Source organism: Zeus faber, assembly GCF_960531495.2.
Source record: "Zeus faber genome assembly, chromosome: 18".
Taxonomy (NCBI): Eukaryota; Metazoa; Chordata; class Actinopteri; order Zeiformes; family Zeidae; genus Zeus; species Zeus faber.
In genome coordinates, this window is record NC_137210.1 from 2741167 (window position 1) to 2758080 (window position 16914).

General features: G+C 44.0%; 1 protein-coding gene across 1 annotated transcript; it reads right to left on the reverse strand.

The window, feature by feature from the left end:
* Positions 1-1403: 1403 nt before the first annotated feature.
* asmt (acetylserotonin O-methyltransferase) lies at positions 1404-15772 on the reverse strand (the record flags this gene model as incomplete). The annotated part of the gene is made up of 8 exons (XM_080019507.1): positions 1404-1621; positions 4179-4301; positions 5000-5140; positions 10655-10773; positions 13081-13149; positions 13525-13654; positions 15186-15363; positions 15671-15772. 8 exons carry the CDS (start codon positions 15770-15772, stop codon positions 1404-1406), a joined length of 1080 nt encoding a protein of 359 aa, XP_079875633.1.
* Between the last annotated feature and the right edge of the window lie 1142 nt (positions 15773-16914).

Genomic DNA, 16914 nt, shown 5'->3' on the forward strand with positions numbered 1-16914 from the left:
GCGGGCTTAGACTCATCAACCCTTCTCGTTCACTGCCGAAAGATTGTCCGGAAGGATTTGACAGCAATTCTAATTCGGTGCCCTTTGAAGTCTGCTTAAGTCATAATTACTTTTAGGGAAGGTAATATATGACATGTGAGGAGAGGAGAGGAGAGAAGGAGAGATGATTGCGAGGCAAAGGGAAAGGAAAGAGGGAATGACTGAGTGGAAAGGAAATGGAGAGTAAGTGCAATAATATGCACAAAGGTTGGGTTATCTTAAATACTCAGGGAGGTGCGGAGAATAAAGACAGGAGAGAGCGAGGCAGAAGGAAAAATTGGAAGATAGGCCGTTGGAGCCATCAGAAAAAGATTTAATGGGTAACATTCGGCATTACAGAGAACATGGCGCTGGGGGAGCTTTACAAGGCTCTTTAGGAGGGTGCAGGCCGTGGAGCTCAGACAGAGGGGCTTAAAGAGAGGTAGCCATGAAGGGGAGATACAGGAGCGAGGGAGCTTCTAATTAATGAACCGATGGCAAAAAGCTCACCCAGAGCACCAGTGCGTAGACGGTACCTATTCCAACAGCCTACTCAAGGATCAATCATGTAGGGTTCGATTAGATGATACCGCCACTGTTACTGTAGCAATATGTAAGGAATTTCAAATGTCAGCCAATGCAAATACTACACTCTACCCCCCGATTTGATGTTCATCAGGAGGCTTTCTGTTGTAATTCATTCCCATGTTCACTCAGAACAAGTATATGACGTGCGATGTGAACTTGTGGCATGGCTGTGATACATCTGTAGAAACATCGTTTTGAATAAGTTTTCAGTAAAAACCCTAAAAAATAAAATGCTAGCCAGTTTTATAGCACCCTAGTAAGGGCAGAATGGTCATAAAACTACATTCAGACCACAAATGAGATACTATCATACATATGTAATGATAAAAAAAAGGCTTCAAATACCAATCCATGTATATTAAGACACATAACCATAATAATAATAATAATAATAATACAGCATTATAAGTACTCTACTACAATAAAGCATACCTTCTGACCCAGGCCTTATCAAAATGTTGTTGTCCCTTCATTTATAAATGTTCATACCACAACCTCACAATACTTTTTGCTTTATTATTAAGACACTCATCAGTCCAATGGAGCAAATGTTCAAGCCCTAAAAAAAAACATGTTCAATCTTATTTTGAAAAGGGCCAGGTTTAAAATAGAATGCCGAAGGTACAACCTAATGGATGGAACTGGATGTGTGAATCAGCCAAGAATTAAAATATCCATAGTGTTACTTTGAAAATTCGTACTGTACAAACAAACCAAAAAAACGAGAATCACAATTCTTGGGTGTATTGATGGACACAACACAAGAAACTTGCTATTCACTACTTTTTTCGATGGCATCAACCCTCCCGCTGTCCCAGTACGGCGTCATAGACCTTCCCCGTCCGGCGGACCTGGACGCGGCTGAAGCCGGCGGCGGAAAGCAGCGCCTGGTACTCGCCGGCCGTCCTCTCACGCCCCTCGGTCTGGACCAGCATGTTCAGGGAGTAGAGTTGAGCAGTGAGGGGGCCTGAGCCGTCCTCACGGAGCAGAGCCTCCACCAGCAGCACGCCACCCCCTGGTAGAGGGAAAAAGAGGAGGAGGAACAACATGTATAGCTCAGCGGGTTTCAAGGAGAGTTGGGGGTCAGAGTGGGTGTCCTTACTTCAAGTATGAACATTGTGTGTGTGTGTGTGTGTGTGTGTGTGTGTGTGTGTGTGTGTGTGTGTGTGTGTGTGTGTGTGTGTGTGTGTGTGTGTGTGTGTGTGTGTGTGTGTGTGTGTGTGTGTGTGTGTGTGTGTGTGTGTGTGTGAGGGGGAGAGGTATAGAGATTTGTCTCGTGGCTGGAATCATCATGAGGAAGACTTAAAAACAAAAGGTTTTCAGCCACACCGGTAAGAGTGAGACAAACTATTTATTTGTTATAAACCAGCGTTTTTCAACCAGTCATGAGAACTCACTGCGTGTGCCCTGAAAAGGTTTCTCATCCGACCTAAATCCCACCCCCTTCTGAAATCCACTAAAACAATAAATTTGTTTTAGTGTTGCAAGATCAAAATTGCTAGGCTGCACTAATTCACCAGTTCCAGCCAGAATGACAGCTCTGTCTTCATCGGCACAAGTTTCACTTGGAAAGTGTTGAGAACTTGAATTGGTGAAAGGTTCGAATCTTCTTTGAGATCCACTCAGTAAAGCAAGCCATTCAATTTTCCGACTCTTTGTTCAGTTGATTAAGTTGGTACAATGCCCGGTGACTGACTGAGGACTTCCTGAACAATGAACGAGAGTTAATTATTTTCAGTTTGTGAGTCGAAGATTCACTCTTTCGTCAGAGTTGCTCCCGAAACCTGAGTCATATGACAGAATCTTTCGCTGTGAATGAATGGTTCACGATTAGTAGGCCATAATAATAAGCATAGCTTGAGAAGTTTCTGACGTTTTTAGTGGTCAAGGATAGTGGTGTGCCGTGAGATTATTTCATTTTAAAAAGTGTGCTGTGGCAGAAAAAAAAAGGTTGGGAAACACTGCTCTAAAGCAACACATTTCAGCACATGGCCTTCAACAGAGAAAACTGTCAAATACTTGATGGAAATTGGTACTTTATGTACTTTAAATCTTATACAAAGATGTTGTAAATGTTGTTTGTTTCTATGCTTATTTGTCTCACCGTGGTGATTCTCCTCCTCTTTGAGTAGTTATCAGTTGTTTATAGACTCAAACATGATAAATAGTTCTGCAAAGAGGGGGGTTGGTGGTGGTTCTCTATAACCAAAAACTGTGCTCTTGTCATTCTACAGGGCATCCACAGGACAGAGTTGTTGCAGCAGTTCTTGATGATTTAAGAATGAATGAATAGTTGCATTGCAGGTTGAGAACTTGAACTCCACTTGCAGACTAACTCTGTCCTGGATGCAATGGCATACAAATACTCTGTTGTATGCCCAGCAAAATAAAAAATAAAAAAAATAAAAAAATCTTAGACAAAGAGAGACAAATTTAATAATCAATTCATCTCTTCTCGCATAATTTCTGAATAGACTAGTGGTATAAAAGAGGTATACAATAAGGTGTATATAAATGTGAAATCCTGACTCATTCCAAATTGGAAGAGGCTTTTAAGAAGGAAAAAATGAGACCTCTCTCTCTCTTTTGTCCCTGTACCGTGGGTTGGGGGTGTTGGGAACTGCTCAATTCAATCCGATCCAATTCCTACATGAAAATAGAATGAGTCCTACAAGTGTCAAGAATGGGTTCCAATTTGGATCAAGTTCAGAGAGTGCTAAATTTCACAGGAGCTAATGGATAACCACAATGACAATTATTATTATTATATATATTTTTTTATGTTGACCAGCTGGGTGATTCTTGAAAAACTCCACAACCACCTCTTTCGACGCTTTCGGTGTCGAGGTGAATAAAAATAAAGACAATAGGTGCCTCATGCAAAAAAAAACACAACAAAAACAAAGGGGGGCATGAATACCAACATGTTTACATATTTAAACTACAAAACTAGATTATTGCAGTCTGTGTGATGTCCTGAAGGGACCTTCGGTGATTCAGAAAGTAATTCTGAGATGGAGAAAACCAGTGCGCATGTCAATAACAATGTCTTTTGGGAATGATTGAATAAACTGTACCAAGGCTGGAAGTAGTATTCTTACCTGTGGTCATAGATACAGTAGGAATCAATAAGGGAATCAATACAAAAACAATCAGTCGGAGTCCGTAAAATCCTAATGATACCCAACCCTGCACGCAGAGAGACGCAGAGAGAATGATAAAGAAGCTCAATGCTAAAATGTGTGTGTGTGTGTGTGTGTGTGTGTGTGTGTGTGTGTGTGTGTCTTTGATCAAAGTCGGGAAGGACAGAATTTTCTGGGATTCAGACGTATTATAGGATACAATCTGCCATCTAATTTCATGCTCAAAACTCATCTCTCTCTCTCTACCTCTCCCTCTCACACACACACACACAGACGCGCGCACGCACACACACACACACACACACACACACACACACACACACACACACACACACGCATGCATGTGCACACATGCACACGCACACACACACACACACACACACACACACACACACACACACACACACACACACACACACACACACACACCTGGCTTGCAGGCCTGGTGGACCCGAGTGAGAAGCTGGATGCAGCGCTGATCCGTCCAGTCGTGGAGGATTCTAGCCAAGATGTAGAGGTCGGCTGCTGGCAGTGGATCTTTGAAGAAGTCCCCTGCACACACACACAAGCAGAATCACACAAATAAAACAACACACACACACACACACACACACACACACACACACACACACACACACACACACACACACACACACACACACACACACACACACACATAAGTGCAGATATGTCATTAGCAAATCAGGTTGTACCTTCTAAGACATCCTCATACTTGAGCATGTGGTTATTCTTCAAGCCGACAATGCTATCAGTAACATGACACTGATTCTGTTAGCCCCACTCAAACAAAATTAGAAGGCCGATTTGGAGAAATTCAAACGACTTTGACATAACTGATGTATGCAGAGACATTCGCACAAGCAACTACTGCCTAGCACACACACACACACACACACACACACACACACACACACACACACACACACACACACACACACACACACACAAATGCACAGCGCTATGAGTACAAAGACAGACGCACAGACGTTGGAATTTTCCAACTTCAACTCCACTAGCCACCCTCAGGGCTGTTTCGAGAAAACAAGGAATTGTCAATTTTAATTTCCATTGACCAGTTACAATCCGGATGGCGCTTCAGTGACATGCATGAACTCGCATGACATTTGTCCTTGGCGCTGCATGAGTCACAAGCAGAGCGTGTGAGACTGACTCCATGTGATGACGGGTGTGCAGAGATTCCGCTCAACCCTGACCATACAGCAACGTACCCTCTTGGAAGTCAATCCTGGGGTCGCCGTCAGCGACAAAGTGTTCCCTGGATACACGCACCACTTGTGGGAGGTCAAAGATTGTCACAGTGCATTCTGGGTAGGCCGACGTGAGGAGCTTAGCCAATGCACCGCTGCAGCCTTAAAAGAGAGCGAAAGATGGGGGTGAAGGGAGTGAAAGATGGAGAGTAGAGCAGGGGCACAGGACGGTAACATGCTGAGTTAAAAAGTTGAGTTCATTAGAGAGCCTTTAATTTTTTTTAACAGCTTGCTCACAATTCTAGAAGAATTGATATCCCAAAGTCATCGCCAAAAACACAAAACAAGATTAAAGCCTACCACAATCTGGTATCACTTCCTGCTTTGTATTGGTAGAAGAAGGAGATACGTTTTTCCATTCCAAGTCCACCTGCACCTCTAATTGAATTTTATTTTTTCCCCACCCAAACAAAAAAAATTGTGTTTGGAGGTTGTTGATCATTCAACATATTAATGCCAAACCAGTGATAAATAAAGCAGATTCTCAAAAACCCTAGGCTGCCAGTTAGCATCAATATTGGAGAGCAAATGAACAAATAAGGACCGGTCAAAAGAGGTGAACGATTTTTCGATATTGAAAGTTGACTCACTCAGTAGACTTGGTTCAAGAAATGGTATAATTTCACGGTGAGTGGGTGTGGCAGCTTGGATAATCATATGTCACGTTTTGTTTTGTACCATTTTATTAACATTAACTTCAGTTCTGACAGACACTTAGATTTAAAGACTTCGATTTACTTTAAAATTAAGTTATTTATAATGCATGGTTTGAGTTTGGTGTCTGGGCTCTACTGCTCATCACTCCCTGCGAGGTGTACAGAAAACACAGGCATGCTTAATGAGCCAGAGATATTGGAAAGTTGAGTTTGAATCCCTCCATTGGATAGAAGAGTAGAGCCCAACAGGTGGGTGCAAGGGGAGGCTTGCAGGCTGATCTCGCATTCTCAGCTGAGTTTGAAAGCAAAAATGATTACACCTGTGGCTTGTTTTTCTGTCCGGTTGGAAACAATTTTCCTTTTTGTAGGTTTAGCTACGCCAACGAAAAAAAATGGAAGCCTTGTAAAACATTATAAGATTCACTCCAAACCTGACAAACCATTCTTTGGATGGAGTTGTTGTCATTGTAATCTCGTCATTTTGCGCGACTATATATATATATATATATATATATATATATATATATATATATAGCGTAATATTCTTGGTTTGAAGCATGACAACAGCCTACAGTGTCTCCGCCTTTTTGTGGCCAACTATTCTTCTTGAATTCCACACGATGACAAGCAAGCAGGACGCAAAGCAGGTAGGACAGGAGGAATTGTGGAAGTTGTCTGACAGAACGAGCTGCGCCCTTTTCAAAAGAAATTGTGATGATATTAGGCTTTGGCATCATTGTAGTCAGTATCCAGTGCTCAGTATAATTTAAAAAAAAACAGAGAGAGAGGGAGAGGGAGAGGGGGAGAGAGAGAGAGAGAGAGAGAGGATTGATTGAATGACTGAGTAGGGGCAGTGGAGTGGAATACAGGATCAAAGCCTCGCATCCTGACAGCCTCACAGTGCGGCCGGGAAAGAGCTCCTGTCAAGGCCTCTTGAATACGTATCGCTGTGTTTTTAGGCCAGACAGTCAGGAAACTTTCTAGCAAGGCATGCTGTGTTTGAAGGAATTGGTATTCAGCCCATACATTCTGCCACTTAACCATCTTTCCCACACACCGCGCCCACGCGCACACGCACACGCACATACACACACACACACACACACACACACACACACACACACACACACACACACACAGGACATGTTTTTTCTGCCTGGTTTGGGAACTGTACTGCCCAGGACAGGCGGGCCCTGCAGAGGGTGGTGCGTTCAGCTGAACGTACCACTGGAACTACCCTCCCCCCCTTGTAGGAGTTATACACCAGGAGGTGTAGTAGCAGAGCCCGTAGGATCATGAAGGATCCTCATCACCCCAACAACGGACTGTTTCAGCTGCTGCGGTCAGGCAAGCGCCTCCGCAGTCACGCAGCGAGAACAGAGAGACTGAGACGGAGTTTCTTCCCTCAAGCCATTAGAACTGTCAACGCTGACCTCACCAGGGGTCCTAACTGAGCCATGCACTAGGCTCCACTACCTACTGTACTGTATGTAGCATACTGTACCGCATACTGTGTCACTGTTCAGGGTTGTTCGTGATGCCGTATTGCTGCGTACTGTTGTATACTGTGCTGTATTATCACAAACACTACCTCACACTATTCACATTCACATGCCACTTTAATTCACATGCCACTTTAAATGCACATATCTGTATATACATAGGCATATTCCTTCAACCTATTCCATTTTATTTCAATTTATTTTTTATTGTATTTTATCCTATATATTTTTTATCTTATTCTATAAGTATTCCACTTACTGTATTACGTTTTAGGAGTCAGTTAGTCGGTCTATTAGAAAGGAATTTTCTACTTTTTATTTTATTTTATTTTTGTACTTTTTCCTAGGACTTATTGTGTGCTATCACCGGGTGCGTTGCATTACATTTCACTGCATATATGTATGGAAGTATGTATATGTATGTGACAAATAAAAATCTTGAATCTTGAATCTTGAATCTTGAAACACACCGATTCTCGCTCGTTCATCAAACACTAACACAGGGTCCACAGGGGTCAGGGGATGAGGAATGTCAAAGACCGACAAAGAAAAGAAAGACTGCATAACCCGGCTCCCCTGATCTCTGATGTGGGCAAAGAAGTAAACCGGCATGCGATGGACCTTGACCCGCACCCGGAACCCCTTCGCTCTCCGGCTGATTGGCTGAGTGGAATAAACTTCACCTCCCTGATCTCTGGCGCTCTCTTCAGCTGGTCACAAAGACAATAGCTGCAATAGCCTGAGGTGTGCAGGGGGCGGACCTGACCTTTACCTGGTCGGGTTCTGGGTGGGAGGCCTGGAGGCACTCACACTTTCATGCAATTTAGAGTCTCCAGTCGGCCTAACCTGCATGTCTTGAGAGGTTGAGAGGTGGGAGGGAAGCCACGCAAACCAGAGGAGACCGTGCAAACTGCGAGGACTGTTCATACTCATACAAACAGACAGACTTCTTCACAGCTTGCAATAATGCAGTTGGTAATGATGAACAGCACTTAACTACTCTTACTTTTAATTACAAAGGTCAACAATGAGATAATGAATTCCTTATTGGTAACTCATTCCGTATTGAGGAATAGCTTGTAAACAGAAAGGTGTAGATGAAGGAGCCCATGGAGAGACAGACCTAGCCAAGATGGACAGACAAAGCACAGGTTCCGAGCGCCATGTAGGCTCTAAGGGAGACAGAGTGAGACAAGACAGAGAGACGGGGTGAGAGGGAGAGGCGGGAAAGTGAGACACAGAGAGGGAGACAGTGTGAGAGAGACAGACAGACAGACAGACAGACAGACAGACAGACAGACAGACAGACAGACAGACAGACAGAGACAGAGAGGCAGGCAGAGAGACACCCCCTACCGCCGCTCCCCAAAAGCAGCAGGTGTGTGCACAAACAGCAGATGCTCTGTGAGAGACAAAGTCACAGTAGGGACACTGCAGCGTCGCCCTCCACTCACCCTGCTATCTCTCTCACCCACACGCACACACGCACACACAGTTTTTGAAGATACACTAATGTATGAACACTTGCGTAGGTGCATGAGCACAAGCACAGACTCAAGACATTGCTCTCCGTGGCAGTTTCGTCGTCTCCTCTACTGTCCTTCCTCCCTTGAACCCCAAGGTCTCAGAGGCCATTAGGTATCACACACACCCTTCATTCAACGTGACACTCTCAGCATGAGATTCCTGTTTTGGGCTGTTGTGCACCTCCTCTGTGCCTGCGTGCGTGTGTGTGTGTGTGTGTGTGTGTGTGTGTGTGTGTGTGTGTGTGTGTATGTGTGTATGTGTGTGTGTGTGTGAGAGTTTGTGTGTGCAGGAGAGAGAGAGAGAGAGAGGGAGAGAGAGCGAGAGAGAGAGAATGGGGGGTCGAGAAAGGACAGCAAAGAAAAGGAACAACAAGTGACTATACAGCTCCCCCTAATGGACGCTCAATGTGACACAGTCATTCATTCCTCTTAGAATTACTAAACAAACAGTGGCTTGTCAGACAGTGAGAGATTCTCCAGAAAAAGAGAGAGAAGACAGAGTAAACAAAAAAATAGTATTGATTGCACTTTTAATACAATAACAGAGTTCAGGAAGGTCTCGATATGCAATTCTTGCATCATAGCTTCTCTAGGGCATAATTAAGGCCCATCACTTGGAGCCAGGGAACATCTTTAAGAATCAGACAACATGGGAGGAGACGTTGGATTGTAATTCTTGCCAAGCCGCATGTGATGATATTTTTGCATATTTTTGAGTGTTTGCAAACTGGATAGATATTGGACATTGGTGGGGAAAGTAACAGCGGCGTGAAGATGTGGTTTGCACATTATAAATATCAAGTTCTGCTGCCCCTACTAAAGACATTTTTAAGGTCACACTGCAAAAGAAATGACATTGTTTCACTTTTTTAGAGGGAGCAGACATGTTCATGTTTTCATGTCTCTAAAAGAACACGTTTCGAGAGATCCTTCCTTATTTTAGAAACGTGTTCTGTGGACTGTTTCGAAGATTATAAAATAATTTTCTCTTCTCCACCCGGCTGGCTGATCATTTAGATTGATTTTCTTCTCCCTTTGACCTTGACTTTGAAAAGGAGAAAACACCATCTTCTATTCTTTCATCCATCCATCTAACGAATCAAGTCTTTGCACTGAAATTTGTTATGAAAAATGCTATTAACATTCTTTGTTCTGACCCCAATTGTTCTGAAATGCTGTTGTTCTGTTTGTCTTCGCAGGGCTTATTTTCGTAAAAAGGCCTGGCCATGCATCACCAAGCGTCCCGTTTTTCGATCGGCTTCTCAAAAGCGAGCAAGGTCATAAAAAAACATGAGTTTCTGAACTTTTATCTCTCCGCCTTTATTCTCGCTAAGTCACGTCAAATGTGTTTGTAAATCCTCCTTTAATTGCAGGTCCGGTCTCATAGGGGAACACCGGAACTCTGCGCGACACTTTTGATGCCGGTAATCAGCCGTTCTCACGAAACAAACCGATTTCACAAAGTAGACATTTTCGCCGTCCTCTGAGAACCCGGAGCCATCGGCTGATTGGACTTTAATCCTTTGGCTAAGTCTGGGCAAATCCAAGCCCCCCCACCAACCAAAGACTAGGAGCGCCCAAAGGTGAGCCAGAGAAGTAATATTCACAAGTTATGCAGTTTGGAGTCGTTAGGAGCTCATTTTTTCAGTGTTGGGTTGATACGGCGTCAACGTAGTTTAACAGGCCTGAATTGAGCGACAGGATATCTGTTGTGATGGAGGACTAAAGCCTAAAGAGTAATTAACGAGGTGGTTCGCCCTAAATTTTAATGACTTCGAACCTAAAACCTGATATTTCGCCCATACACACACGCACGCACGCACGCGCACGCACGCACGCACGCACGCACACACACACACACACACACACACACACACACACACACACACACACACACACACACACACACAACAAACAAACAAATGCACTCACCTCCAAGGTCATAAATGGTGCCAAAAGGTGATAGGTCAAAGGCTTTCACCACGTCTGTGCCGCAAATGTTCCAAATGGAGTTCATTAGCTGCATGAACTTCACCATCTCCTCGTCGGATCTGCCCACACAAGCGCACACAAACACAAACACACACACACTCATGAATTACATTAGTCTAGATCACAATTATGGCTGTATCATAGAATGAATGAATACCTAGATACAGTATATATATATATACATATATGATTTGTCACTCAACGTCAGTTATGGACATGCTATGTGAAACAAGGTGAAAAGTGAAAAGCTTGGCTCACAAGAGAAAGCCAGTGTGTAGTTAAATGGAACGCGATTGACTTGAGAAAATGTATGTAGCATCTGATTCACTGAAAGCGGCCCCCTGCATGCAGCTTGTGTTTACAGGCCAGTGCTGGAAACACTAAGATAAAAGTTAAACCCCGTGCTTGTTATATCCTGTTGCCGTCTGGCTCTATTGAGGCAAAACTGTTGTTTATTTTTCAAAGTTTCTGTGAGCTGTCACCCCGGGGAGGTACATGCTCCATGTTGCTTCACACACTCACGCACGCACGCACGCACCCACTTTCTCTGTAACTCTCAGTTGAATCCTAGTTGGTTGCATCCACCCAGAGCGAAAAGTAGGACTTCTACCAATACAAAGCTACTCCCGATGGCGACACAGCATGGTCGCGTGTGCGGGTGTGTGTGTGTGTGTGTGTCTGCAAGAAAACCAAATAGCCTGGGGACACTGCTGTTGCTACTGCAACAGAATACAGACCCCCCCCCCCCCCCCACACACACACACACACACTACAGACACAATACATACACACACCACATAGTGAAATGCTGTCTATGAAGCTATGGATCATTGCCCACTTCACTTTACTTGTATTTTTTTCATTCAGGCTGCTTGTTCTACAGGGGCTCTTCGATTGCAAAGGGGAAAATATAGATAGTATATATAATATTATTGTCTAGCTTATTGCTAACATTTTGTTTACTGTGTATGGGTTGTGTTTAATGTCAGGTTTATTGTACATTCATCTGCATCACTGTTTATATCATCAAGTTATTGTAGAGGACTGTATATTTTGTTTTTGGATATGACCTTTTTTTTTTGGTATTTTTCTTTTGTATTTTAAAATCTTTATGTTTTTCTGTTATTTTTAGGTTATATCTGTTGTTTATCATTAGATTTAGCGTAAATTGGCAGATGTTTTTTTATTGCCTACAGCTAACTATATTTTCCAAATGTTCCGTATCGTAATACCATTTTCTTTTTTCATACCTTCTTATTGTATTGCTTTTCGACATAGTTAATATTATATTGTGCATAATTATTATTATTTAATTTTTTTAATTATTATTTATATTGCAATTTCCCTTGATAAAGGGGATAAATAAAGTATCTATCAATCAATCAATAAATCTATCAGGGGACGAATCTCGAGTATGAATCAAATAAAACTGGTGAGAAACAAATTTTTCCTTGAACACGTTGCCACAAAGAATCTGAATTCAGCTGTGGACAGCAGCGGTGGCCGTAAAATTATTCCGGTGCAGTGTGCAGCGCACGGCTGGGTTAACGGCTTACAAGTAAACAAGGAGTCTGACTCATCCGACCGGACATTGAATCATCAAACCATAACGCTACGACGGATACTTCAAGAGTGGCACGGACCACCCCGGCTGTCCATTGCTTCTTCCTTCATCCATCCATTCGTCCATCCATCTGTTCATCCGTGTGTCCATCCATCCGTCCATCTTCTGTATCTGAACACCTTGAATAGAGTCCAAACAACCGGGTGACTCGCACACACATGCACACTATGCGCAGCAATGGGACATGTCTTGGGAGGTGGGAGGATGGGAATTTCAACTGCTAAATTCAAAACATTTATATTGCTCTCGTTTCCAAATTCCAATTACTTCTTTCTTCCAGTCGCCTGCAGTGCAGACGGATCGACAGACTTATACGGAGACACAGACGGACGGACGGACGGACAGATGCAAAAACTGTGAGCGAGCCATGTGTAAAACTTGAAAACTGCTGATCAGCAGGTGTTCAAGGACAATGGATAAATATATTCATGATCTACCCCCCCCCCCCCCCCCCCAACTGCTCCTCCCCCTTTTCAGGTCGTTTCTCATCTTTGCACATAACCTCAGGTCTTCCTCACGTCCCCCCTTGTCATTCCCGACTCACATGCACCGCTAGCGAAATGTGCGTGTGTGTGTGTGTGGGTGTGTGTGCGTGTGCGTGCGTACATGCGTGTGTGTGTGTGTGTGTGTGCTAAGAATGTAATAGAACATTTTGAAAAATTCTTGTTTGATCTTGTTTTGTTTTCTGTGTGCATGAGCGTGTGTGTGTGTGTATGTGTGTATGTGTGTGTGTCCATCTTACCGGTACAGAGCTTGGAACAGGTCTTTTGAGTTGACGCCGAAAGCCTTTTTGTACTGGTTGCCCCCCTCTCTGAGACGCGGAGAGGACACACGTCAGCATGAGAAAACTGAGCGTTTTTCCTTTTTAAAACAGCACCTTCAACCATGGCCAATGGCATTTATCTTTTTTTCTATTCCGTCTTTCAACATTCCACGCGTTCTGCGCACGTTGGCGTCACTCTAGCTGCAAACTTTTCAGAGCAATCCTTGAAAGTTTGACTCGCGTCAACTTTCCAAATGAATGAAAAACTGTCTGTCGGGCTTTTACGAGGGGTCCTCCTTCTCCTGCTGCACATATACATCTATAACTTATAGCATAAACAACTCAGGGTAACCAAGAGGGCAAACACGACATCTAACAGTTAGTGACGGTGGATTGAAAGGGCTCTGCTGTGCGGCGACCAACCTGATGGCGTCGGTCAGGTAGTGCCAGCAGAGGTAGATGGTTCTGGAGCTGTACTGGATAGAGTGGTAGAGGGACACCGGACTGGAGCGCGTGAGGTACAGGCCGGCATCCGCCGTGTTGCTGTACACCACTGAGATGGACCACGAGAGAGAGAGAGAGAGAGAGAGAGAGAGAGAGAGAGAGTGACGGTGGATGAGAGAGGAAGAGAACATTATGTGGGTCAGGGTGCAGGGGTTGGAGCCGGGGGGGTGAGGGGAAAGAGTGAGAAAAGGGGGAGGAATTTGGGAAATGAGAAGGGACAGCGAATGACGAAACAGACACAAAGCAGAAGGCAGTTAGAGAGACTCGCAACTTGATAGCGGGATGAGTGAAAAGACTTTCAAAGTGTGGACGCCGGAGTCGTGAGACGATTCGCTCGTAACGAAGGAATCTTTTAAACGACTCGGGAGTCGTGAGTCACTCTGGCAAAAGAGGCAACTGCAGCCGGTCACACAGGCTGAACCGAGACTCCAATCTCACCCGAAAAGACCCAAGAGACCCAAACTCAGGACACGACTCTTCTGTCTCTGAATCGCGAACGAAGTCGGAAAATTATTTTTTACTGAGTCACTCATAAAGAGTTGAATCTCTGAAAAAAGAGTGATGAAAATTTTTCATCACTTTTTCCAAAGACATTATTCATGCATTTATGTCTTCATGTTATGTTATATTTTTTGGGGGGACCAGTGGTGAGCACACGATGGGATTTAGCCAGGACAGTGATCCAAGGGGGATCAGACTTCTTGGGATTCTCGAACACACATACTTATCTTACCCCTAAAGATAATATAAGATAAGATAAGATAAGATAAGATAAGATGGGGGAGTTTGGGGGATGGTTTATTCCCTGAAAGGGGAAAGTTCTAAACCTGATGAAACCACGGCCGGTGACGGAAGAACTGTCTTAACAACCGTCAAGACGGAGAGATTTCCCTAAGATTCTCTTTAAGATCTTAAAAATGAGTCTGGGACTTGAGTGGCCTTTGGTGTATACTAGGCATAACACACACCAGTAAACAGCCCAAGTGGTGTCGTCGTCAAAACATACGATGCTTATGCAAACACTTTATTTACGTTGATATGATGGCGATTACCAAGGGAGTCGATGAGGGAATCCACAATGACGCAAATGTCATGTGGAAGAAATATCATCTGATGATAACATTTTGTCCACTATTTAATGTAAATTTGCTTTATTCCCTGTATCGGTCAATATGGGATGTTGATTATTGAGACTGCTGTGGCTGAGAAATGCAAAAAAAAAAAATGAAGGCAAGAAACAGACACAGGAAGGAAGAAGAAACAAACAAAATGTTGTGAAATGTCTCTGAAAACAACAGCTTATATTATTGCTTTTTTCCCCCAGGATTTTACATTTAACTAGATGTTTTATATAATTAAAGGATAGGTTTGCTATTTTTAAAACCAGCCATTATTAAAATGTTGGCTTCCATCATTTATAACTTCATAGCACAACCTCGCTGAACTCTTTACGAATGAGAAACGTACAGCTCTGCTGCAGCTTCTCACTGTGCTTGAATGCATTCCAAACGGGGAAAACGTTTCCACCTAATACCTTGGAATCCAAATCTATGGTTTGGTTCGGATGTTTGTGCGCCTACCTTGTCCGTTGTCCCTGTGGTGGGCGGTGAGCAGCTCCATCCCGGCGCAGGCGGCGAGGAGCCTCTGCGTTCCGTCCAGACTGGCGCCTACTGCCTGGGAAATCTCCTCCGCAGACTGGGGGCCGTCTGAGGCCAGCAGCAGGTCAAAGACCCCCAGCTCACATGCCGTAAACAGTGTCTACCGGAGGGATGGAGGCGAGAGCGATTTAGTCACTTTAGCAAAGTTTGGGATCGTTGGAACATAACGATTGAACTTTGTTCTATTAAGAGACGTAGGAAGCCAGTCCCTTTCGCTCATATCTGACATGTTTCTCTGATGTCGTGTCAGCATACTTCACAGATAAACAAAATAATTCCAGCCTGTTCTCTTTCCTCAGTGATCGTAACTGCAGCCGCACGACGTCTCAGTTAACGCCATCTCTATAAACTGTAAAATCAAACTAACGAGCATAAATGACCTCAGGTAATGAGTTGGCATGTGTTACCTTTGAGATGAGGAAGCCTTCCATGTAGTCCAGTATCTTCCTGGGGTAACTGGACGCACCGGGAACCCCCTCTGTTGAATCTGTTCCTGAATAACTGGCCATGGCCTCTTGGGCGTCTTCGACAAAACAAATTTTCGAGTGTTTCAAATGGTCGGTCGCTCAAAAACGTGTTTCCTGAGAACGGGTGCGTGTGGGTGCGATGATGTTCAAGGGTGGACAGTGCGAGCAGACTGACCAAAAGAACCCCGTCTGCGGAGACAGCCCACCCAGCGGCGGTACAAAGAGAGAGTGACAGTGGGCTAAGGGGATTACAGCCAGATAACCTAGATTAGGGTGAACTAGGGCTCAGGCCCACAGGCCCCAACAGCTCTGCAGTGAGCACACTGCTGCCCTTGTTCCTAATCACTTGCACACAAACAGGGGGGGGGGGGGGGGGCAGACCGGGTTCGTGAACGAGGTACACTTTTGTAGTAGCAATGAGATGCGGTAGACAAATGAGACATCTCCGTTTAAACAGAGATGAGGCCCCACCATAAGGCTCAGCGGCACTAAGAGCTGGGATACAAATGATAATAGCTGAGTTAATGGCACCAAAATTCACATCACACGCCGCCTTAATGAGACGGCAATCAGCTCATTAATCACCTGCGCGGTTTGTCGCAGCAGACAGGATGAGAACGGGACATCGCCACTGACACCAGGGAGAGATGATGGTGTTGCAGCAATTAGGGTTGTTCACCCCCCGTTCTCCATTGTCAATACAGATTTGAGAGCCACACACCATACGATACAAAGTATTCATCCTATCAATTACTTTTACGTAGAAGTTGAACTCCGTGCCCAAAAGACTAATAAGAAAAAGTCCCTTCTATGCACCGTCTATTTCAGGGTATGAGATTTGTACTTATGCGATATAGCTGAGCCTTTTCAAAGAATAGTTCGCAATGTTGTAACCCAGGCCTTATTAAAATGTTAGTTCCTGTCAGCTATTGAGAAACATGCATGCATTCCAATGGGGCAAATGTTTAGGGCTTTCAAAAAACTTTAATCTTCTTTTAGAAAAACACATTAGACCAAAAAAGGGCACACGATAGTTACCTGTGTCTCAGTGTATCTTTTTAACTTTAAGAATTTTAAAGGTTCTCCAACTTATGGAAACTGAAAGTGCCTTGCAGAGCCCCGGGAAAAGAAAACGGTACTTTATAAAGTTTTCCAGTTTTGAGTTTTATTTTATCAAATCATTT